This window comes from Acomys minous, assembly GCF_964271855.1.
Source record: "Acomys minous genome assembly, chromosome: 3".
Lineage (NCBI taxonomy): Eukaryota > Metazoa > Chordata > Mammalia > Rodentia > Muridae > Acomys > Acomys minous.
Window position 1 is genome coordinate 56212110 of NC_140485.1, and position 26096 is coordinate 56238205.

Sequence of the window (26096 nt, forward strand, 5' to 3'; positions counted from 1 at the left end):
AAGATCTGATTTGTAAATAAACACATAATGATATTTGCTCACTGGGCCTGATAACAAGTGTGGTTACAAGGATGACACTGTAAACCTAAAAATTGTCCCTATTGAAAAATAATCATTTCTTTCATATAGAAATAGTTGTTCAGTTAGCAGTGACTTGAGATTAAAGAATTTAATGAATGAAATAAAATCATGATAGCTTCTTCTCATAGAGATTCAGAATTCAAACAACTCTACTTCTTCCAAATTACAGAATTGTGATTGGCTGTCTTTTCAAAGATTATGTGGTCAGCTACAACAGCTACTGAAGTTCTGATCTCTCTTCCTTAACACCTCAGTGCTTCTTGGGTAGAGTCTCTCTCACTGTCAGAGTAAGGCTGTCCTCTGGAAGGTGCAGCTTGGTGAGGAGACTGGGCTAGCTTTCCTCTTTAGACTGACTTACATATACTTGCCTTACTTTAGTATGTCATAATGGTTAATGGTTAGTTACTAATCATCTTAGTGTAGAGTCTTTCTGTCATATTATGAGTTTATTCATGTCCCTTGGCATTTAACTACTTTTTTTTTCAATATCTGAGCCTTTATCCTCTGGAGATTATTCAGGGAAATAAATCTATCCAGGAGAGATTTCTCCATTTGAATTTGCTCCAACTACTTTAACAAACTAATTTGTAGTGATCGTAAAGTCTTTATTTTGGAAATGGTGATGATGCAAAGAATTGTCAGACCATGAAAAATTATCTACACAGACAAGTGGATGTCGCAGGAGATTTCTGAAAACTCACCTGTCCTTATTGGTATTTAGTTCTTGAGATGTCAAATTTTCTATAAATGTATATCAGTGCTTAAAGAAGTTTGTACAAAGTACCGACTGTATTGGATGGTATTCTTTAGATATAATCATTTTTATAAGTGGAAAGGAAGATAATTTGGAGGAATTTTGAGTGAATAAAAGACTAAAGAGGTATCTCTCAACTTGAAAGAAAACTTTATCTACAGCTTTGCTATGAGATTAATCTGGTTTTCCTTTGTTAGATAAAATGTTTAATAGTAAAGCTATTAATAAATAGAATTTATTCTCAATCATAAAATCAAGGTCTCTTATGCTGATTCATTAAAAGGAGAAAAAAATCACATAACTAACATTACTTAATTTCTTATTTTTTCATGTTGTTGTTCATTTGCAGCATCAAAAATGGGCTTGGGGCAATTTATTTTAACTTAGGTGGTCAGTTTTATACATAGTTGTCCAACTATAACAACTTTACTTTTTTATAGTTTCATAGCAAATAAATTTATTCAGATGCTTTTATACAAGCATTGATATTATACTTAGGTGTTTTATATCTGTTTATACTTAACAGCCTTCTTTATTACAGTAGGTCATGACTTTTTCATCAAAGGCAAATCCAAGCTTTGAATTCTTGAAATCATGTGTTGGGTTGTACCAGATGAATATTTTTTTATGTTTTGAAGTACATGTAGGGAAATTAGGGAAATTAAAAGTGACAAATACAAAAGTTAATTGGAGCATACTTATGTACAGACTGTTTTCACAGTCTCATTAGTATTTATTTTCCATAATGGCACATAAAAATAATTATATGAAAAAATAATTATATGCTGTATGTAAACAATGAATAGAAACTAAAATTTTACTCAGTTTTATAGATTATACTTTATGTGGTATTTAACAGGTATAGAATAATTTTATATCTAAAATTACATATGTCATGTGATAGAGTGAAATTGTCATTTGTTCTTAAGGACTAATGTAAGTTTTTGTATGTACATTTTAAAATGGTGCCAGACAATGTGTTAGTGTGCACATGCATCCAAATTGTGGTCAGATTGTCCCTCATAAACTGTCACATAGATTCATCTTTTATTATATCGTTAAGTTTCTGCCATTTCTTAAAAACTGTATTAAATTATTTTAAGAAAAGTTTTAATGGGTAATATCTAAAATACAATCAAACTATTCTACAGTTTTATAGGACTATTCTTTGAAAATTTTGTGATCAAACTTAAGCAATCTGCCTTGACTGTATTGTGGTAATTATTAAACTGGCCATAGGTGACTTGACCCAGTGGAATTCAACACTGGTATTTAACGAAAGTGAAGGCACAAAACCTAATAGAAAAGATGACATGCAAAGGTGAGTACTGGACACAGTGTTTCACTCTTATGTCACTTAGCGTACACAAACCAGAGCTGTTTCCTGGATGTAGCTTCTACAAATTCAGATCTGAAGGAGATGCTGGCCATTATGAGAATGATACACACTGAGGCAGCATCAAGTCTGGCTTCCCAAGAAAACATCTCATGTCCCTTCACTATGAAACCTATTCAAACGGTATCATCTTACTTGCTTGTTTGTAGATAAAAACCCATCCTTCCACAGGTAAATAGTCTTTGTACCTATCCGTGGAAAAGTGGATAATTCCTGGGACACACATATTAATTTACCACTGGCCAAGGATTGGCTTTTCCTGTTAAGATGCTGCTTTCATGGATGTGGACACTGAATTTATAACTGAGCCCTTTCTCCCCAGGAAAAAATGATTAAAACCGATAATGCATGTTCTCTACCATAGTTCTCGGTTGCTGTTTTTTCCTGTTTTACTACGTATGCCATTTAAAAATGAGAAAATGCTAACTTTTCATATAGTAACTGATGTAATCCAGTGTTAGAAGATTACTGAGTTATTTGAAATTCATAATATCAAGGACGAGTGGTCAGAATCCAGAGAAGAGTCATAAGAATTAATTGAAATAATTGCTATACAGGTTACCAAGAAGAGACTTGATACCCTATGAGCATATACAGGGAGAGGAAATCCCCCTCAGGAACAGTCATAGGAAAGGGGAATAAGGGGAAAATGGGAGGGAGGGAAGAATGGGAGGATACAAGAGATGGGATAACCATTGAGATGTAACAAGAACAAATTAATAAAAAAATTAATAAAAAAAAGAAATAATTGCTATAGGTAGAAATGTGACAAGTGCATTTGTAGTTACTTGATGCAGTTTAAAATCATATCTCGTTAGATTTCGTGACAGTTCTACGCAGACTCAGTCTTTTGAGAAGTGCAGGTCATACACTTGTTACGTTATCTTCGCAATGAGCTTCATGCTTCTAGAAATCAGTCATATTTTGATAATAGTCTTATCAGATAAATCAATTTACAAATCAATTTAAATATTGAGGTTTGTGATAATGTAGAAGACAGATTTCTGAAAAGTAGGCATTATTTTTCTGTCATTACTGACAACTGTTATGGTTCAATGTATTTTAAATAACTCTGAATTTATGGATGATTATAACACATAGAGCCAAAGAGGTCATGAGAAACAGAGTACTACTAGATAAGACCACCATAGAGAAATAAAAAATTCAAAGAAAGTTTTTATTTTATTTTTTTTCTCCTTTATTAATTTATTCTTGTTACATCTCAATGGTTATCCCATCCCTTGTCCCTCCCTCCCATTTTCCCCTTATTCCCCTCCCCTATGACTGTTCCTGAGGGGGATTACCTCCCCCTGTATATGTTCATAGGGTATCAAGTCTCTTCTTGGTAACCTGCTGTCCTTCCTCTGAGTGCCACCAGGTCTCCCCCTCCAGGGGACATGGTCAAAGGAGAGGCACCAGAGTATGTGAGAAAGTCATATCCCACTCTCCACTCTACTGTGGAGAGTGTTCTGTCCATTGTCTAGATCTGGGTAGGGGTTTAAGGTTTACCGCCTGTATTGTCTTTGGCTGGTGCCTTAGTTTGAGCGGAACCCCTGTGCCCAAATCTGCCTATCATAATGTTCTACTTGTAGGCTTCTAGGACCCTCTGGATCCTTCTACTTTGCCATTCTCCCATGATTCTCTCATCTAGAGTCCCACTAGAATGTCCTCCCCTCTGTCTCAGTTTCCTGGTAAGTGAAGGCTTTCGTGGGACATGCCCCTTGGGCTAATATGCAGATATAAGTGAGTATATACCATTTGAGTCTTTCTGCTTCTGGGTTAACTCACTCATTATGATCATTTCTAGCTCAATCCATTTATCCACAAATTTCGGGAATTCCTTGTTTTTAGTAGCTGAATAGTATTCCATAGTGTATATGTACCACAGTTTCTTTATCCATTCTTCTATTGAGGGACACTTAGGCTGTTTCCACGATCTGGCTATTATGAATAAGGCTGCTATGAACATGGTTGAGCAAATTTTCTTGTTGTGTGCTGGAGCATCTTCTGGGTATATTCCAAGGAGTGGAATAGCTGGGTTTTGAGGAAGCCCTATTCCCAGTTTTCTGAGATAGCAGCAGATAGATTTCCAAAAGTTTTTATTCAGATTATTGATGGAACCAAAGAATTGTTTACTAAATTCACATTGCAGTTCATCGCTGTAGACGCCAATGATGACGATGTTCTCCGTGTCATAATAAAGCCGTGCTCTTAACTTCACAGCAGGGTCTGTTGGAGCTGCCATTTCTGATACCATCCACAATAAAGGACAATGAGAGAGAACAGTAATATTACAGAATTTATCCTGCTGGGCCTCACTCAGGATCCTGCTGGGAGAAAAGCATTGTTTGTCATGTTTTTACTCATCTACATTGTGACGATGGTGGGCAACCTGCTCATTGTGGTGACCATCATCACCAGCCCTTCCCTGGCCTCCCCGATGTACTTCTTCCTTGCCTCTTTATCGCTCTTGGATGCTCTTTCCTCCACAGCCATCTCACCCAAGTTGATTATGGACTTACTCTGTGATCAAAAGACCATCTCCTTCACAGCTTGTATGAGCCAGCTCTTTATAGAGCATCTATTTGGTGGTGTTGATATTGTCATTCTGGTGGCGATGGCCTACGACCGTTATGTAGCCATCTGTAAGCCACTGCACTATTTAGCCATCATGAATCGAAGGCTTTGCATCATTTTGTTGATATTCGCCTGGACTGGAGGTTTTACACACTCCCTGATTCAAATTGTCTTTGTGTACAACCTTCCTTTTTGTGGCCCAAACGTCATTGATCATTTCATTTGTGACATGTCTCCATTATTGGTACTTGCCTGCACAGACACCTACTTCATTGGCCTCACTGTCATCGCGAATGGTGGAGCCATGTGTATAGTGATCTTCATCCTCCTTTTAGGCTCCTACGTGGTCATCCTAAGATCTCTTAAGACTCACAGTCAGGAAGGGAGGCGCAAAGCCCTGTCCACCTGCAGCTCCCACATCATGGTGGTTGTCCTCTTTTTTGTTCCATGTATTTTTATGTATGCCAGGCCGGTTTACAACTTTCCTATTGATAAGTGCATTACCGTTTTTTATACAATTATCACTCCCATGTTGAACCCTTTAATATATACCTTGAGAAATTCAGAGATGAAAAATTCTATGGAAAAGCTTTGGAGTAAAATGCTGCCTGCAGATTAAAATGGAAAGTCTCCCTATTGAAATTACATTTTTTAAAACTGTGAACAAAATCAACTAGGAACAATTCTTACAAAGGATGACACCATTTATTAACTGTATTATCTAGGATACTTTTCTTTATGCAAATATTTTGAAAATGAATCTTTTCTTTTAAGATTATAAACAAAAGATGCGTGATCTTGTCACACTGCAAAACAAAACTATGTTTCTCATGAACATACTTGTTCTGTTTTGAAATTTAAATAGGAGTCATTTCAAAAGGACTCATTCTTATGAATTGAGAAATGATAACACAATGTTGGATTCATGATCACTCACATTAATCTCTTTTGATCTTTCTGGGATTATGACCTACTAGACACATTTCTGGAACTAAAAGAAAGGTTTGAGGTAGCAATCATTCATCAACCCATCTCAACAGCACAGTTGTGCAGCTACAATGCACATATTCCTTTAAGGTGGCTTCCATTCCTCCTGTCGGAGTCTCCACTCTCCCAGCTCAGGTTTTTGGCTTGAAGATTATATTGTGCCTTGTTTAGGACACTAATAATTTAGGATACTATTAATAAATAGTTTGTTAGGTGCCATGCAGCTGGTAATGAAAACAGATTCTAGTTCTTAAAGGCTACACTAAAATTAAGTTATAAATAACTTTTTACAATCTTCTTGACTATTTAACACGTTCTATTTTCCTAGATTTTAAGGAACTGTTTCTCAAGCTGTCTTAATGGTGGTGAAATAATTGACAAAGTATTACTGAAGCATCATGTACCCAAATACGTATTCACCTTTGATAGTTTACTTATAAGCTTATAAAAATTATTTTCACGTGGTGTTATGGGAAACTAATTGCTAATGAAGAGGTTTCTCAGGTGGACAAATCAGCCAGCTCATCACCTGCCATATTTAATCTATCAAATACAGGTCAATTTCATTACCCGCTGCCCCATGTTCATTAGTTAGAGCAATTGATGCACGTGAAAAATTTAGGGAGCTAATTGTGATGAGATTCATTTCTTTTTATATAAAATTTTATTTAAATGTTTTTAAAGAGTATGATGATATTACCTCCTCCCCCCCCACACACACCAAGAAAAAAACACCTTCTGGATCCCTCCTATCTTCCTACCCACCTAAATTCATTTTCTTTCCTTTTTCTTATGCAAAAATAAGAAAAAAAAAGAGGAAAAGCAAAACAAATGAAGCAAGAAACTGTACAAAGACAAAAATATAATGCCAAAATTCAAAATAAAAAATAGGGAGCCCTTTGCTGTTGGGGCCTGGGCTTGGGGCCTGGCTGTGATGTAGTTATACACTCACTAATACTCTGTTTGGAAACAAACATAATGATATTTTCCTTTTTCAGACAGGAGGTATCAGTTGCAAATATCTCCTTGGTTAGGAATGGAACTCTGTGTCTACTTATGAATTATGTATTTGGATTTTGTCTGATTTCAGCTTTTGTAGGCCTTGTGTTCTGTCCCGGATCTCAAAAGAGGGCTTCTCATGTCTGGTATTGGAGCTTTTGGCTCTTGGAGGGAACATCATTAGCTCAGATGAGAAAAATTTTATTAAAACTCCCTATTTGTGTATTTATTTACTGAATTATATGCATTATAGGTTTTTATGTAAATACTTAATATTATAATTCCTTTGGGATTTTTCAGCCATCCACATTGTTATTTTACCTACTTCCCTATTCCAGTATTTACCTCTTATCCCCTTCCTTAAGAATCCCCTGTTTCAGAAATTCTCCACAGTTGTGTGGAGAGCGGGGACTCACTCTGACATGAACTCTGGTGCCCCATATTTGACCACTTCCCCTTGGTGGGGAGGCCTGGTGGCACTCAGAGAAGGATAAGCAGGCTACCAGGGTGAGACCTAATAGGCTGTGACTATATGGTGGGGGAGGAGGTCCCCTTCTGTCACAGACCTGGGGGAGGGGAATAGGGTGAAAGAGGGAGGGAGGGAGAAACTAGAGGATACAAGTGAGGGGATAACAATTGAGATGTAATCTGAATAAATCAATTTTTAAAAAAAGAATCCCCTGTTTCCAGCTGCTCCTATTAGATTGCAATCGTTTTTCTTTTTGATTATTCTCTATTCAGGCCCCAGGCCCATTTGTTTAAAAGGATAACTTTCTTTCTTTGTCGCTTAGTTTCTTTCTTTCTTTCTTTCTTCTTTTTCTTTCTTTCTTTCTTCCTTCCTTCCTTCCTTCCTTTCTTTCTTTCTTTTAACTCTTTGTTTTAGTGTCCTTTGTATATTCCTGATATTAACCTCTGTCAGATATAAAGCTAGCAAACATTATATCCCAGTCTGTGTGATTTTTCTTCACCTAGTTGATGGTTTCTTTTGCTATGCAGAAGCTTGTTGGTTTTATGAAAACATATTTGTCAATTATTGGCTTCTAGTGTGTCTCAGAGATTCTGTTGTGTTTCATTTTCCTTTGCTTGCAAGAAGATTTTTTTATCTCTATCTTGCCTTTTTTTTAGTCATTGTTAGATGATGGGTTGCTTACTCTCCATGAGAGCTCATATTTACTAGAGATTTTCTTGCTGTCAAGTTTTAAGTGAGATAGGACACAGGAAGTGGTTTATTCTGTTTGAATTTGCAAAGATGTTTTTTCTCTTAGGATGTGGTCTACTTTAGAAAAGTTTCCTTGTGATGCTGAGCAGAATGTGTTCTCTTTGGTGTTTCCGTAGAATATTCTGAAGATATCTGTTAAGTCCATTTGATGCATATTATCAAGTAACTCTTATGTTTTGTTTGTTTATCTATTGGAGAAAATTGTGCTATCAAAATCACTTACTATTAGTGTTAATCTGTTTCTTTAATTCTAGTAGTATATTTTTATGAGGTTATGTTTCACTGAGTTTTGTGGACATATATTTAAGACAGTCATGTCTTCTTGCTAACCGTTCTCTTCTTAGTTAGGGTTTCTATTGCTATGAACGGACACCATGACCATAGCGTCTCTTATAAAGAAAAACACTTAATTAGGGTTTGCTTACAGTTTCAGGGGTTTAGATCACTATTGTCACAGCAAAAGCATGGCAGCATACAGGCAGACATAGTGCTAGGAAAGGGGCTGAGAGTTCTATGTCTGGATTGGCAGATGGAAGGAAATAAACTAAGCCAGTAGACTTTGTTTGAGTTCTGAGATCACAAAGCCCACCTACACACAGTTCCTCCAACAAAGCTGTGTCTACTCCAACAAGCACCACTTCCTTTGGACCAAACATTCAAACACATGAGGATCATTCCTGTTCAAATCACCACAGTTTCTTTGAGTAGAATGAAGTGTATGTCTTTATCTCTTGTGATTAGTTTTAGTTTGGAGTCTATTTTGTCAGATGTTAAGATAATGAAGCCTTCTTGCTTCTGGTCCCATTTGGTTGGAGGACTTTTGTTCATCCCTTTACTCTAAGGTGGTTCCTCATAGGCAGCAGGTAGATGCATTCTGTTTCCTGGTCCATTCACTCAGTCTATGTTAATTGATTGGAAAATTGAGGTTATTTGTGCTTAAGAGTTATTGAAATGTGTATGCTACTCGAACTCCTTCTATTGTTGTTGGGTTGGGTTTTTTTTTTTTTGGTGTTGTTTGTGTTTTCAGTTGTACTTTGTATTTTAATAATTTTGGCTTTGTATTTTTTCCCACAGTTTCTCGGCTGAGCTCATTCATCTTTTTATTCCTAAATGACGCTTACTGTGTTTTTCTTTGTTGAATATACATTTTAATTAACTTACATTTTAAGTTGCTGTTTTTATTTAAATTCATTTTTAAAATTTATTCATTTTACATGCCAATTGTAGACCCCATCATGGAATTTTTTTTTGTCCTTTATCAGAGCAGATACTTTTGTACAATATATTCTTTTAGGTTGACTTTTATAGACTTTTAGGACTTGGAATGCATTGCCCCAGGTTCTTTCAGCTTTGGGTTGCTCTACAGGGTCTGAGAAACTTCTTTAGTAATGGATTATAGAAATGATTTTTGTTGGTGTTCTGTTCAGGAAGTTGTCTCCTGTGCCTATGAGTTCCAGACTCTTACCCACTTTTTCCTCTAGCTGGGTTAATGTCTGTGGTTTTAGGTTGAAGTCTTTAATCCACTTGGACTTGAGTTTTGTGCATGGTGACAAATAGGGGTCTAATTGCATTTTTCTACATGTAGACATCCAGTTAGACCAGCACCATTTGTTGAAGATGCTGTCGTTTTTCCATTGAATGGATTTGGCCTCTTTGTCAAAAATCAAGTGAGCAAATGTGTGTGGATTCATCTCTGGGTCTTCAGTTCGATTCCATTGATCCACTAGCCTATTGCTGTGCCAATACCATGCTGTTTTAATTACTATTGCTCTATAGTACAACTTGAGATCAGGTATGGAGATTCCTCCAGAGGATCTTTTATTGAATAGGATTGTTTTTGCTATTCTGGGCTTTTTGTTTCTCCATATGAAGTTGAGAATTGTTCTTTCAATATCTTCAAAATACATCAACAATTAATAAATGGGACCTCATGAGGCTGAGAAGCTTCTGTAAGGCAGGTGACACTGTCAAGAGAACAAAGCAACAGCCTACAGACTAGGAAAAGATCTTCACCAACTCTTCATCTGACAAAGGTCTAATATCCAAAATATATAAAGAACTCAAGAAATTAAACACCACCAAACCAAATAACCCAATAGAGAAATGGGGCGCAGAACTAAACAGAGAATTCTCAACAGAGGAATATCAAATGGCTGAGAAACACTTAAAGAAATGCTCGACCTCCTTAGTCATCAGAGAAATGCAAATCAAAACGACACTGAGATTCCATCTTATACCCATCAGAATGGCTAAGATCAATAACTCAACTGACACCTCATGCTGGTGAGGGTGTGGAGAAAGAGGAACACTCCTGCATTGCTGGTGGGAATGCAAACTAGTACAACCACTTTGGAAAGCTATCTGGTGCTTTCTCAGAAAAATGGGAATAGGGCTTCCTCAAGACCCAGCTATTCCACTCCTTGGAATATACCCAGAGGATGCACTACCACACAACAGGGATATATGCTCAACCATGTTCATAGCAGCCTTATTCATAATAGCCAGAACTTGGAAACAACCTACGTGTCCCTCAATAGAAGAATGGATAAAGAAACTCTGGTACATTTACACTATGGAATACTACTCAGCTATTAAAAACAAGGAATTCCCAAAATTTGTGGACAAATGGATTGAACTAGAAATGATCATAATGAGTGAGTTCACCCAGAAGCAAAAAGAGCTAAATGGTATATACTCACTTATATCGAGACACTAGTCCAAGGTGTACGTCCCCATGAAAAACTGTATCTACCAGGATAGTGGGTAAGAAAGGAGGTCATCCTATTGAGACTTTAGGTGTGAGAAGCCTGGGAGAAAGAGGAAATAGAAGGATCCAGCAGGTCCTGGAAAACTACAGGCAAGTCTGGGCCCTGGGGTCCTCCGCAAACTATGGCAACAGCCAAGGAAAAAATAGGCAGTAAACCTCGAACCCCTACCCAGACTAGCCGATGGACAGGACATTCTCCACTGGTGAGTGGAGAAGGAGATCTGACTTTCACACAAACTCTGGTGCCCCATATTTGACCATGTCCCTTGGATGGAGATGCCTGGTGGCACTCAGAGGAAAGATAATAGGTCACCAAGGAGAGACTTGATACCCTATGAGCATATACAGGGGGAGGAGGTCCCCCTCAGTCACAGTCATAGGGGAAGGGAGTAGGGGGGAAGCGGGAGGAAGGGAGGAATGGGAGGATATAAGGGATGGGCTAACAACTGAAATGTAATATGAATAAATTAATAAAAAATAAATAAAAGGAAAAAAAATATGGCACTGAGAACAGAGTTACAGAACCAAACATGTTGGGAAGTAGATGTGACTTTCATATTTATATCACTCAATGGGTCTACAAGTGCAGATTTCTTGAATCAGGTTTTGGCCATATGGGCCTGGTAGCTCTAGTAGAGGCATCTCAAACTACTTCTAAATAAAGTTCAGACCCTCACTTCACATGCCACTACCACTGCTGCTGCTGCTGCTACTACTACTACTACTACTACTACTACTACTACTACTATTACTGCTACTACTGCTGCTGCTGCTGCTACTACTATTACTACTACTACTACTACTACTATTACTACTATTACTACTACTACTATTACTACTACTACTACTATTACTGCTATTACTGCTGCTACTACTACTACTACTACTACTACTACTATTACTGCTACTACTGCTGCTGCTGCTGCTACTACTACTATTACTACTATTACTACTACTACTATTACTGCTGCTGCTACTACTACTAGTACTACTACTACTACTACTACTACTGCTGCTGCTGCTGCTGCTACTATTACTACTACTACTATTACTACTACTACTGCTGCTGCTGCTGCTGCTGCTGCTGCTGCTGCTACTATTACTACTACTACGATTACTACTACTATTACTACTACTACTACTACTACTATTACTACTACTACTATTAATACTACTACTATTAATACTGCTGCTGCTGCTACTATTACTACTACTACGATTACTACTACTACTACTACTACTACTACTAAATATATACAAACAGAATCCTCTTGTCTGATTCTAGATAAAACAAATTCCATCACATGTAAATATTCCTTCTACTTTTTTAATGTGTTTATTTATTCACTTTACATCCTGACTGCAGCCTTCTCCTCTCCTCCAAGTACCCACACACACACACACACTCCTCCTCCCATTCTCCCCTTTACTTCTCCTCAGAGAAGGGAGAGGTCCCCCATGTGTGCCAACATGCCCAGGCACGTTAAGTTGCTGCAGGACTAGGCAGATCCTCTCCCCCTGAGGCCAGACAAGGCAGCCCAGTTAGGGAAATGAAAGGCATCAGAGTATGTGCAGAGGGCTTAGGACTAATCCGTGCATGTTTTTTCTTTGGTGGTTCAGTCTCTGTGAGCCCCCATAGGTCCAGGTTAGTTGACTCTGCAGGTCTTCTTATGGAGTATTTAATCCCTCCAAGTCTCTCAATTATTCCCCCAACTCTTCCATGGGACTCCTTGAGCTCTCTCTAATGTTTGGCTGTGGGTCTCTGCATCTACTTCCATCCACTCCTGGCCAAAGTCTCTCAGAAGACTTATGCTAGGCTTCTGTCTACAAGCACAGCACAGTAGCTGGGTGTGGTGGTGCATGCCTTTAATTCCAGCGCTCAGGATGCAGAGGTACTCAGATCGATGTGAGTTCAAGGCCAGCCTGGCCTACAAATTGAGTCCAGGACAGCCAAGGTTATACGGAGAAACCCTGTCTCAGAAAACAAAAACAAAACAAACAAAAAAACAAAAAACAAAAAAAGCACAGCACAGTAGCATTAATAGTGTCTGGTACTGATTCTCTGCCATAGGATGGGTCTCAAGTATGGCCAGTCTTTGGTTAGTCCCTCAATCTTTGCTCTATCTTTGTCCTGCTTGGTCTGAATGTTTTGTGGGTCAGTTGTCCTTATCACTCCACTGGGAATCCTACCTGGCTACAAGAGGTGGCCACTTAAGGCCCCTGTTGCTAGAAGTCTCAGCTAGGGTAACCCCCATAGACTTCCTATCTGATGTATCTGGCAAGTCCCAGAGATGCCCTCAACCTCCAATTTCTATTCTCTCACCCATCTCTCTTTCCTCTGTTTTCCCTATTCCTAATCTCCAATACTGATGCCCCCCTATCCACTTTCCTACACAGTTTCTTCCCTCCATCCACTCCAATGCCTGTTTTATTTCCCTTTCTGGGTGATATTCAAGCACCCTCCCTTGGCTCCTCCTCATTGTTTAGCTTCTTTGGATCTTTGAATTGTAGCATGGTTACCCTGTACTTTATGGCTGATATCCACTTACAAGTGAGTATATATCATGCATGTCATTCTGGGTCTGGGTTACCTCACTCAGGATGATATTTTCTAGTTCCATCCATTTGCGTACAAATTCATGATGTCATTGATTTTAAAAGCTGAGTAGTATTACATTCCTTGTTCATGAATCGGGAGAATTAACATAGTAAAAATGGCTATCTTACCAAAAGTAATTTATAGATTCAATGCAATCCCTATCAAAATACCTACACAATTTTTTAAAGACATTGAAAGATCAATTCTCAACTTCATATGTAAAAAACAAAAACCCGAGAATAGCTAAAACAATCCTGTACAATAAAAGATCCTCCAGAGGAATCTCCATACCTGATCTCAAGCTGTACTATAGATCAACAGTAACTAAAACAGCATTGAACTGGTACAGCAATAGGCTGGTTGATAAATGGAATTGAACCAAAGACCCAGAAATGAATCCACACACATATGGTCACTTGATTTTTGACAAAGAAACCAAATCTATTCAATGGAAAAAGGATAGCATCTTCAACAAATGGTGCTGGTCTAACTTGATGTCTACATGTAGAAAAATGCAAGTAGACCCATATTTATCACCATGTACAAAACTCAAGTCCAAATGGATTAAAGACTTCAACATAAAACCAGAGACACTAAATCAGTTAGAAGAAAAAATGGGGAGGAACCTGGGACTCATTGGCACAGGAGACAACTTCCTGAACAGAACACCAACAGCCCAGGCTCTAACAGCAACAATTAATAAATGGGACCTCATGAGGCTGAGAAGCTTCTGTAAGGCAGGAGACACTGTCAACAGAACAAAGTGACAGACAGCCTACAGACTGGGAAAAGATCTTCACCAACCCTATATCTGACAAAGGTCTAATATCCAAAATATATGAAGAACTCAAGAAATTAAACACCACCAAACCAAACAACCCAATTAAGAAATGGGGCTCAGAATTAAACAGAGAATTCTTAACAGAGGAATATCGAATGGCTGAGAAACACTTAAAGAAATGTTCAACGTCCTTAGTTGTGTCTAACTTCTTTAGTTCTTTCTTTATTTTGTATATTAGCCTTCTGTCATATATAGGGTTGGTAATGATCTTTTCCCATTCTGGTGGCTACTGTTTTATCCTGTTGACAGCATCCTTTGCCTTACAGAAGCACTTTACTTTCATGAAGTCCTACTTATTAATTGTTTATCCTAAAGCCTGAGCTGTTGATGTTCTGTTCAAGAAGTTGTCTCCTCTCCAATGTATTCAAGGCTATTCATTACTCTGTCTTTTATTAGATTTAGCGTATCTTGTTTTATGTTGAAATCTTTGATTCACTTGGACTTGAGTTTTGTGCAGGGTGATAAATATGAATCTATTTGCGTTCTTCTACACGCAGTCAGTTAGACAAGCACCATTTGTTGAAGGTGCTTTCTTATTCCCATTGTATGGATTTGGCTTCTTTGTCAAAATTTAGGTGTCAATAGGTGTATGGGTTTAATTTCTGGGTCTTCTATTCAATATCTTTGATCAACCTGTCTATTTCTACACCAGTGCCATGCTGTTTTTCTTCTATTATATTTTCTGCACCTGAGATTTTCTCCTCCATCTCTTGCATTCTGCTGGTGATGTTAGCATCCATAGTTTCTGTTCTCTTTCCTAAGTTTTCCAAACTCCAAGATGCCCAAGTTTGTGTTTCTTTATTGTTTCTATTTCCATTTTCAGGTCTTGAACCATTTTATTCACTTCCTCCACCTTTTGATTGTAATTTTTCTGTGCTTCTTTAAGGAATTTCTTCATTTTTGTCTTTAAAGGGGTCTCGGTAATCTTCATAAAAATAGATATGAGGTCATTTTCTTGTGTTTCAGTTGTGTTAAGGTATCTAGGGCATGTTGTAGTGGGGCAGCTGGGTTGTGCTGGTGCCATGGGGATATGGTTCTTGTTTACGGTGTTTTTATGTTGACCTTTAGCTATCTTGTTGTCCTTGGTGCTGGCTACGTGTTTCTGGTGCCTGCAGGAAACCTCAGGAAAGTGGGTAGATCTCTGATATAGAGGTTGAAATTTCTCGAGGTTTGGAAGCCCTTCTTACTAAGGTGGGCAGGGTCATGGGCTGGAGGCTAGAACAGTGTGTCCCTGGGGCCCTGGCAGGCCTTCTTAGGGAGACATGTAGAGCCCTGGGCCAGTATCTGGAACTAAGAGAATACTGTGCAGGTCTCCTCTGCTGCCTCTGTCCCAGGTGGATCCCCAGGAGGGGGATTGGGGTGAAGGGGTTTATTGTGGATGATCCTGGAGCCTGGTTCTGCAGATCTCCTTAGGGGATTGGGTAGGGCCTAGGCCAATGGCTTGAAATATGTGTCCCTGGGGCCCTGAAAGGCTTCCTCAGGAAGGAAGGTAGAGCAGCGGGCCAGAGGCTCTTTCTACTTTGAAATGCTAAAATAGTTAATTACTATTAATTACTAATACCTCTAATAATGTTCATTAATTGCAAAATGTTATTGTTTATATCTTGGATATGTCAATCATTCTTACTCTGTAATGGTTAATTCTTTTTTTGTATGGGTGAAATAATTAAAAAGTATTGATAGCAACTGTCATATATATGTATGTTTCTCAGTGTCAGCAGTGTTTTAGACACTTTTTGCATAATAATAACAACACAACAACAACAGCAGCAGCTACAGCAACAAATTATCAGGGAATGACATTCTAAGATATGATGAAATAAGGGCATTAAAAGTTTTATTCTGTTGTCCATTGGCATTTTTCCAGGAGTGAATGAACCTGAAGTTTCAACACAAACCATAGGCTATGGAGTCAGCATTATTCTCCACTGTTATCTTTTCTGCCCAAATTGCCCTGGTTCTTTTCTTTATTACCTGATGAGAAATTAGAAGCAATTTGGCTATAGTATTAATCACAACATATTTACAATTGATCAGCAGTTTAAAGTCATAATCACAAGCTTGGAATTTTTTTTCTGAGTTCTTTATAGGTGACAAAGAGAAAATGGTCTAAATAGACTGAGGCAGGGCTGCACTAACACCTTTTAGATGGCTTCCTTGGAAAAGATCCTGGACGCATATTCTTTTATCTTTTATGTCCCAAAGTGTACACTGAGACATACTTGAAAATGACACAGATCCATGCTTTTTTCACTGAGAATGAATCTTACCATTTATTATGGTGCTTCATGAGACTTGGGACCAGAATTTGTACTTGGGCACTCTCTACTCAGGAGGATGACTTATGAATTATATGAAGAGCTCAGCTGCTGTTTTTTTTTTCCAGTTTCAGCACCTAAGTAATTCCAGGACTGAAAATAATTAGCTAGCTGTTGCTGAAAGAGTTGGTGACAGTCATGGCAGAATACCTCAATTAATTCATATCTGTACACACTCAGGAGAGAGAATATAATTAAATCATGTTTGTGCATACGCATAAAAGAAATTGTCAAAGTCACTGCTTTTGTAACACGTGGGAATCAGATAAAGTAAATCTCCAAGATAATTTCCTAAATACGTATGTGATGGGAGTTTAAAATTGTGTCTGTTAAAAATGGAACAGCTCCACAAAGTCTGTAAGCCTTTGAGAGTTTTCACATAGTGCATTATCAGCAATAAACTGATGCTTGTGGAGATACGGATATCTTAAAGATATTCTCCACAATACAAACATTTGTAACTAATAACTCAATATTAATTCATATATATACATTTACATATGTATATATATATTCATCATATGGAGTACATTTCTCAAAAGTGGGAGCCATTTTCATGTTTTATTTGATATAACGGTTATGGTAGCAAATAACTTAAATGCACAAGTGAGTGTTGTGCAGAGGCTCTCTGTGACTGGAGACAGCTCCTTGTATGCGGATGTTAAATTCAAACATTGGAGGTCAAATAGAATGATCAGTAGGGGCTCTACCACGTGCTCAAGAAGTTCACTCAGAACTACCTATTCAATGCTGACTGTTATGTTCACCACCTTAGGAGATCTTGATGAAGATGTGTTCCGTGTTCCAATGGATTTACAACCACGGTCACGACTTCATGACACATGCTGTTCTTGCAATGTCACTTCTGAAACAAAACTTACAAAATGATCAATGAGAAAGAGAAGCAATTTTATATAATTTGTCCTCCCAGGCCTTGACTCAAGATCCTATTCGGTAAAAAAAAAATCTTCATTTTCATAATTGTGAGTCATCGTGACATTTCAGAGACAGAGACTGGCAGCTACTCCTTACGATAGTCACCGTATTGCTTCCTGCCTTCTATCCCTAGATGCTGTTTACATCACTTCCATCTTTTTCTTTAAGTAAATTCTAAAATTCTAAGTAAAAACTAAATTCACTAAAGCTCCATAGAGATTCTGTCATCATTCAAATGTCTCTACTCCATTCAAATGTGCAGCAGCATAACTGCTTTATCAAGAATTTTGTTGTCATCTACAACAGACTATGCAGTTTAACATTTCCTCAGAGCCTCAGAGCTTCCTGGGCAAAAGGTGGAGTGAGGCAGTGCTCTGCTGAGGTGAGGCTGGGCCATGGCATAGAGACGCCTTCATCTTTACTCTGGCTCACTTATCACTTGCTTCATCTTAGTATTTTATAGCAATAATTGTATAACAATTTATAGCAGTAGTTTATTAATTGTCTTACTTTGGAAATGTTCCTTTTATAGTAAAGTACATGTCACTTGACAATTAACTGCTTTTGTTGTTGTATTAGCCAAGTGTTTTCTCCCTAGAGACTATTCAAGGAAACAAACTTTTCCAGGAGAGATTTCCTCATTTGAATTTGTTCCAATATTTTAACAAATAATTTATCTTGACCTCAGAGGTGCCTGTATAATCTTATTTATCCATGGATAGTCTCAGTAGCTTTGAGATGAATGTGTGGATCCATGGGGTCATGGTTTCAGAAAGTGAGGAAAGTATTACAAGATGCGTTTTTAGTGAATGAGGGGCTGAAGACATTTTCCTCTTCTCAGGGGAATACTGCATCACTGCTGTATATATGGGGCAAACCTCAGCCTGCCCATCATTACACAGAACTACAGAAGAGAGTCACATGGAAGTTACCGTAAACCCTTCATGTGAAATCTTTTTCTTCCCATAATTTATCACAAAAAGAAAATTTCACATGACAAGTTTTACTGTTTTTTAAATTTTGTCTTCTACTTAACAGTGTCTTCAACTTTGGGATTCAGAACTTTTATTTCTGCAAAATAGGCCAATTTCATTCATACTTGTGCAAATCGTAGCATCTTTATTTTTCTACAAAAATTCACTTAGATCAGGTAAGAATGTTCACTTAGCTTTGTTCATTATGTATTTATGTTATATTCATAGGCCTTTTATAGTATATAAATATAAGTATGTTAGCAACTTTATCTACTGCAGTCTTTCTCAGTAAAAAAAGGCAATTACTTTCTCCACCAATGAGAACTCCATCAAAAACCCAAATATTCGAGTTCTTGAGCTAATGGTGTAGGCACAGTAGGTCAATATTTTTGTGATACATGAAGTACAACTCATATTTTGATTAGATACTCCCCATAAAGTTATGGGAACTGGAAAATGTTTGTAACACAGAAATTATCCAGAGCAAACATAGTTTTGAACAACTTTATGTCTTACCTGGTGTTTGTTTTCCACACAGATAGGTGATACTCATCCGTTACATGGGTAACCATACAAATTCAATTTATTCATTTAACATTGTTCATGGGTGTTACATTTTGAATGACATCTTAGCAAAGAAATGTAGTTTATAAGATATGTGCATACAAGACATTCTGGTCACATGTAGCAAGTATATTAGAATGTAAGGGAGCAAAGTTGTTTATTTCTGTTCTGGAGGATTCTTGTGGGATTTCATGTGTGAATGTTAAAATGACAACTATAAAGTTATTAGGACATATACAGAGGGAAATCCACGATCAGAGACTGCCACCTCTACTGCCACCTAGATTCAAATGAATGTTAACATACTACTATGATCTTAAACTAAAAATTATTTTTCTAGAAATGTATTATTATTTAATTGAAAGTATAGTACAACTAGTCCAATATTTTCCATACTGTCAAATCCTTGAATATTTTTCATAGTATAATATGTAGTTTAATAACCACATTTTCAGTATAATAGAATATGAAGATAAGAAATAGTAAATTCATCCCAGGGAAGTACAGCACTGATATATAAAGAAGCACTGAGATTGTGGAAGGTGAAATGTGAACGCACAAACAGTACACATAGAATATTTTACTCATGTCATTCCACAGGTGTGCTGTCCTCAGACTGTAGATTCTGGAAGCACAGATCTCCGGGATCAGATGTTGACAGTAAGGGAAATGATCCACACAGAAAGAGCATCATAGTCAGCGTCTGGATAAAGCCAGGCTTTGTTTCACGTGTCCTACCTAACTCTGACAACTATGTGAACAGATGCTTCTTGCTTCTAGACAGGATACACCTCTGCATAGGAAAATATTGTGCATACATGCATTTGTATATGGAGTTTGAGTACGTGACTGTAGTATAGAGATACATTGAGACTTAAACTAAGCTCTTGTACATCCAGACACAGGACAATTCCCGAAGAGGAATAGAATCATCTAGAGGAGCTCCACCCTGACTATTGGAAGAAAAACTCAGACTGCTCACCACTGTGTGTTCAACATTCTAAAGGCTGAGGGGATGGTGATTTTTCGTGGCCACAGACAAACTTCAGGACAGGTCTTATTTTGAACTGTCATCTTTGAAACAGGCCTCCTAAAAAGGTCAATGGGACAGAGCAGCAATGTCACAGAATTCATTTTTCTGGGCCTTACTCAGGATCCTGCTGCTCAAAAAGCATTATTTGTCTTGTTTTCGCTCATCTACGTTGTGACTATGCTGGGCAACCTGCTCATTGCAGTGACGGTGATTGCCAGCCCTTCTTTAGACTCCCCGATGTACTTCTTTCTTGCCTGTTTGTCACTCCTGGATGCTTTTTATTGCAATACCATCTCACCAAATTTGATTATAGACTTATTATATAATAAAAAGTCCATCTCCTTCAAAGCATGCATGTTCCAGCTCTTTGTAGAACATTTATTTGGTGGTGTTGAGATCTTTCTTCTGGTATTCATGGCCTATGATCGCTATGTGGCCATCTGTAAGCCACTGCACTATTTGACCATTATGAACAAACAGGTTTGTGTCATCCTTTTGCTGGTAGCTGGGGTTGGAGGCCTAGTACATTCAATGATTCAGGTTTTGACAGTGTATAAACTTCCTTTCTGTGGTCCCAATGTTATTGATCACTTCATGTGTGACATGAACCCATTGCTGGGACTTGCATGCACTGACACGTACTTCCTTGGCATCACTGTTGTTGCCAATGGTGGAGTAATCTGTGTGGGAGTTTTCACCTTTCTCTTGGTCTCCTATGGAATCATTTTAAACTCTCTTAAGACTCATAGCCAGGAAGGGAGGCGTAAAGCCCTGTCCACCTGCAGCTCCCACATCATGGTGGTTGTCTGCTTTTTTGCTCCTTGTATTTTTATATATGCTAGACCCGCCTCTACCTTTCCTATTGATAAATACATTGCTGTGTTTTATACAGTTGTAAGTCCCATGTTGAATCCACTCATATATACCCTGAGAAATTCAGAAATGAAAAATTCTATTAAAAAGGTCTGGTGTAAAACACTAACCACATAAAACAAGATTAATAACTCAATGTGTTATTAACTGTGAACTGAAAACCAGATATGGGGTTTAGCACAAGATGCTGTCCTCTACTCATGCAGCATATTTTCATTATACAAAGTTGCCCTCAGAGAAAGTCTACAGGGTCACCAGCCAGCCACAGAATTCACGTCCCACCTCAGTTTTCCCCGGTTGATGTTGAAGCTGGACACACCTTTAAAATGTGTCATGTATAATATCTTTATCTTTAAGTAATAATTGAACTGCCAGAAATTTGATCATGGTAGGATATTCTCCCATATTAAATATACACTTAATGTATCTTTTTAAACTTCCCAGTGAAAGAGACCCAGTAGTAAGTATAGCTACGCATGTTGGAGGTGCTCTTTGGAAGGCACTTCTGTCCTGGCAGCCTTCCTGGGCATAGGTTAGTTGACTCTGGTGCCTTTTTGCGGAGCTCTTGTCTCCTCAGGGTCCTTCTATTTCCCATCTCTCTCTCTCTCTCTCTCTCTCTCTCTCTCTCTCTCTCTCTCTCTCTCTCTCTCTCTCACACACACACACACACACACACACACACACACACACACACACACAATACTCCCAAGATCATCCTAATCTTTGATTGTGGGTCTCAGCATTTCTTTTGATCAGCTGCTAGGTGAAGCCTTTCTCTGACATGGACTCTGTTGCCTGCCTGCTTTTGGATCACCTTCCCCTAACTGAGCTACCTTGTTTGGCCTCAGTGGAAGGACCCGGAGGAGAGTAGGCATGGAAATGTAACTGAGATGTAAAGTGAACAAATAAATAAAAAAAATTTTAAAAAGATAGCAGTGAAACAGTACCTAGCTGATGACACCAGCAACCAACAATTCAACTGATCGTATGTGGCCGCACCATGATTTTACATCTTAAGGATAAAGCTAAGCAGAATTGAACACATATTTCTATAATATTCATTACCTGTTAATACATCTAATATTTAAAATTTTAAATAATAGGTATCTGTCATGTTGTCTTCATGTTGATGAAGAATTTATTAAAACATGTTATGTATAAATACCATGTTTACTAAAACTTGTGTTCTACTTGAACAGTTTACTTAGATTCTTTAAAGCAATTTATTTTGGCATAATCAAAACTTCATTTTGTGATTTCTGTTAAAAATCTGACTAAATTTCTTCTCAGTCTTCATCCATTTTGGGAGGTCACAAACCAAAGAAAATATAAGAGTATTTTAATTGCAATATGGGACAGCATATGCAGTTGCATCTGTGCTTTGATATGCTTTTGCTTTGTATTCTTGCCTTTAAATAAACATTATTCTGATATTCAAAGTCTACAACATGATATTATGATAAACATATCCCTAATTAATTAATAGATTGCTCCAGTGAAGAAATTATGTTTTCTTTAGGACCTCACATGTAGCTTTTCATACTGTTTGCTTCTTTGCAAAGCCTGACAAAATTCATTACTTAAGCATCACTTCCAGAATAGCTGTTTGGTTATCTGTAACTTTATATTATTTCACTAGAAGAGACAAATAGTGCATTGATATACATAAGAACTAGTCTGTACCTATAAACCAATGTGTGCTTACAACTTTCATCATTTACAAATACTGTCTTAATCACACCGCCCTCTGGTATATATAGCTTACTTCTGAATTTTATAAAGGCTTACCCTTTTTGAAAATTACTGAAAGTAATTTTTGTACCTTTCTGATGCCATTCCTGTAGCTTTCTACAAACTTAATCAGTTAACCACCACATTTGTCTATCCTTAGAATATAGAGTAGTGATCTGTGGCTGGTGTCAATGAATACATAAAGTTCAGGGAGTTTTCTCCAGCATAATGAGTGATTGATGACTGGTCAATTCTTGAGCACTAAGAGAGTTGTGGCTCTTTGGCTGGGTGGTAGAGCTTCTGTGGTTCCAAGTTTCTGTGTCTTTATCTGTTGCTCTTTAAACATGGCTTCTATTCCACCATCATATTCAGAAGATAACAATATCTCCCCTTCTTTCAGCTTAAAGTGTATTTTGAAAGAAGCTGCCATGTTGAGTTTTAATTGCCTATATTTTCTAGTATATGCTTGGTGATTGACTCATACTTCATATTTTATTTTCTTTTTTTTTCTTTTTTTTTGCTCCTTTATTAATTTATTCTTGTTACATCTCAATGGTTATCCCATCTCTTGTATCCTCCCATTCTTCCCTCCCTCCTCTTTTCCCCTTATTCCCCTCCCCTATGACTGTTCCTGAGGGGGATTACCTCCCCCTGTATATGTTCATAGGGTATCAAGTCTCTTCTTGGTAACCTGCTGTCCTTCCTCTGAGTGCCACCAGGTCTCCCCCTCCAGGGGACATGGTCAAAGGAGAGGCACCAGAGTAAGTGAGAAAGTAATATCCCACTCTCCACTCTACTGTGGAGAGTGTTCTGTCCATTGGCTAGATCTGGGTAGGGGTTTAAGGTTTACCGCCTGTATTGTCCTTGGCTGGTGCCTTAGTTTGAGCGGGACCCCTGAGCCCAAATCTGCCTATTTTCAATATTATTAAGCTCAATATATTTTCTGGATTGTAGTATGGCTTATTTGCATAAAAGTTGTTAAGAAATTCATAAAGTAATCAAACAAGTAGGAATTTTCGGGTAAACATCTGCATCTGCAATGCATTACTCTCATTGGAATGCGCTTGCACCATCTGATACAGTAACACCATTCAGAAAAGGAATAAGCACCAGAAATTATTTGAATTCAGTTGGAGGGAAAGAGAATGTGGATGTGGAAGGACCAGAGGGCCCAGGAGCCCCACAAGAAGACCATCGAGGCTGGCAGACCTAAACCCAGGGGGACTGCACAAACTGATCCACCAACCCAGGACAATGCATGTAGTAAACCTAGACTCCCCTGTTCAGACCTAGACAGTGAACAGCTCATCCTCCACGGTTGTGGGGAGAGCTGGGACTGACTCTGGCATGAACTCTGGTGCCACCAATTTGACCACTTCCCATTGGTGGGGAGGCCTGGTAGCACTCCGAAGAAAGGGAAGCAGGCTATCCAGATGTGACCTGATAGGCTGTGGTCATATGGTGGGGGAGGGGTGTCTCCTTCTGTCAAAGGTCTAGGGAAGGGGAATAGGGCTAAAGGGAGTAGGGGAATAGGAAGATATGGGTTAGGGGATAACAATTGGGATGTAATCTGAATAAATTGTTAAAAAACATATGTATCCAATAAAGTATAAAAATACACTAGACATTATGATATAGAAAATGCCAGTGTCCGAGCAGAAGGAACAGCAAAGCAGCTCAAGAACTCATGGACTGTGGCCCACTGGTTAGCAACTCATGATGGGTGTGTCTTGACCAGACATAACCCCAAGAAGTAGGTGTCCTGAGGACTTCATGCTGTTATGGGGCATAGCTCTGCTTGTTACCTTTGCGGTCCTTATAATCTTCTTAATATATGAATTGTGTGAGTCCTATAAAGGGGACTTCCAGCCCCTCACTGGGCAGTATCATTGGTATACGCAATAACAATGCTTGATCTCTTTCAGGCATTGCTGCTGGAGCAGATTAATGATTCAACCACCACCTTTGAAAACAACCTACAGATGTAGATTGTTAACAATGATCGTTACCCTTAGAAAGAATTTGGAAAAATAGATTGTTCAACAAGGTTAGGTAAAGATGTTTTTGCTAGTGGCTCTGACGTAGAAAGTTTTAAGGAAAAATAGATTGTTCAGCAAAGTAAGGTAAAGATGTTTTTGCTATTGGCCTTGATGCAGGAAATCTTAGGGGATAATTGAAGTTAAAAGAAAGCACACTCTTATTAGTAGAGCTAAGGGTCTTTTTGAGGTTGGCAAAGCAAGAACAATGGCCCATAGCAGCCTTGGATGACGTGACTCTTTCAAGCTGGGCTGGTGACTGAGATGACGATTGATTTCCTTACTCCATTTTTCTGCCCTCAGCTTCCTGATATGATTTAATAAAAAAACAAATTAATGAGTAGATGAGCACTCTTAGAACATAAAATAGAAGTGGTTGATTATTTTCATATATGAGTTTAGATTTGTGATTCTTTTAAGATCTTTCCAAGATTACTTCTTAAGATGATTGAATCCTTCTTTGTATCTGCAAATTGCAGCCTACTAGTAAAGAAGAGCTGGCTGAGTAATTTCCTTGTTTGCTTATACTCTGTTAATATATAACAAGTTGCTTATGTACAAATGTATGTGGGTTCTTGGATATAACTTGATATTCATGTTTGTTTCTCACCCATAATATGTAAAATTTTTGATCATGTGAAGGTATTGGAGAACATGATTTTCTTGCATATATCCATTGTAAACATTTATTTATATATAGAGAGAATGTAAATACATGCGATTTTTATACGGCTTGAAAATTTTGGGGGGCATAAAAACTGTGAGAATAAGGATAAGAATGAAAATAAGAAGATAATAAAAGAAGAAGAAGAGGAGGAGGAGGAGGAGGAGGAGGAGGAGGAGAAGAAGAAGAAGAAGAAGAAGAAGAAGAAGAAGAAGAAGAAGAAGAAGAAGAAGAAGAAGAAGAAGAAGAAGAAGAAGAAGAAGAAGAAAAGAAAGAAGCAGCAGCTTGTTGAAGCCTACCTGCTGGAGTCTCTCTTACTTTGTCAAGTGCGCGCGTGCGTGCGTGCGTGCGTGCGTGTGTGTGCATGGTTCTTTTCTCTGTTTCTCTCCCTTTCTTTATTAGACTCTTGCCACCATCAGTGAAAGCCCCCACTACGATCCATCAGCCCTAGCCCCAGCTTTCCACCATGAGTGGAAGTTATTGCCTGTAACTATCAGTTCCAGCCTGGAAGGTTGCCCTCAGAGAAAGTCTACAAAGTCACTAGCCCGCTAGCCACAGGATTCATGTCCCACCTCAGTTTTCCCCAATTGATGTCGAGGCTGGATTTCAATAAGGGAAAAAATGTGAAATGTATAATGTCTTTATCTTTAAGTAATAATCAAACTGCCAGAAATTTGATCATGGTAGAATGTTCTCCCATATTAAATATACACTTAATGTATCTTTTTAAACTTCCCAGTCAGAGAG

The 26096-nt window shown here is 38.1% G+C and overlaps 3 protein-coding genes and 1 pseudogene across 4 annotated transcripts in view; all 4 read left to right on the forward strand.

The window, feature by feature from the left end:
- The window catches only part of LOC311593775 (high mobility group protein B2-like), a 529125-nt pseudogene that overhangs the window by 494591 nt on the left and 8438 nt on the right, over window positions 1–26096 (forward strand). The window lies entirely within an intron of this gene.
- The window catches only part of LOC311593465 (olfactory receptor 4A5-like), a gene marked incomplete at its 3' end in the record, with an annotated part of 109578 nt that overhangs the window by 80760 nt on the left and 2722 nt on the right, over window positions 1–26096 (forward strand). The window contains exons 7-8 of the mRNA XM_084774807.1: window positions 17314–17492; window positions 18513–18624. The remainder of the gene's footprint in view (window positions 1–17313; window positions 17493–18512; window positions 18625–26096) is intronic.
- Window positions 4504–5427, forward strand: LOC311593473 (olfactory receptor 4A5-like; the record flags this gene model as incomplete). Its single annotated transcript, XM_084774814.1, has 1 exon — window positions 4504–5427. One exon carries the CDS (start codon window positions 4504–4506, stop codon window positions 5425–5427), a length of 924 nt encoding a protein of 307 aa, XP_084630940.1.
- Window positions 20115–21035, forward strand: LOC311593475 (olfactory receptor 4A5-like; the record flags this gene model as incomplete). Its single annotated transcript, XM_084774816.1, has 1 exon — window positions 20115–21035. The coding sequence occupies one exon, from the start codon at window positions 20115–20117 to the stop codon at window positions 21033–21035; it is 921 nt and encodes a 306-aa protein (XP_084630942.1).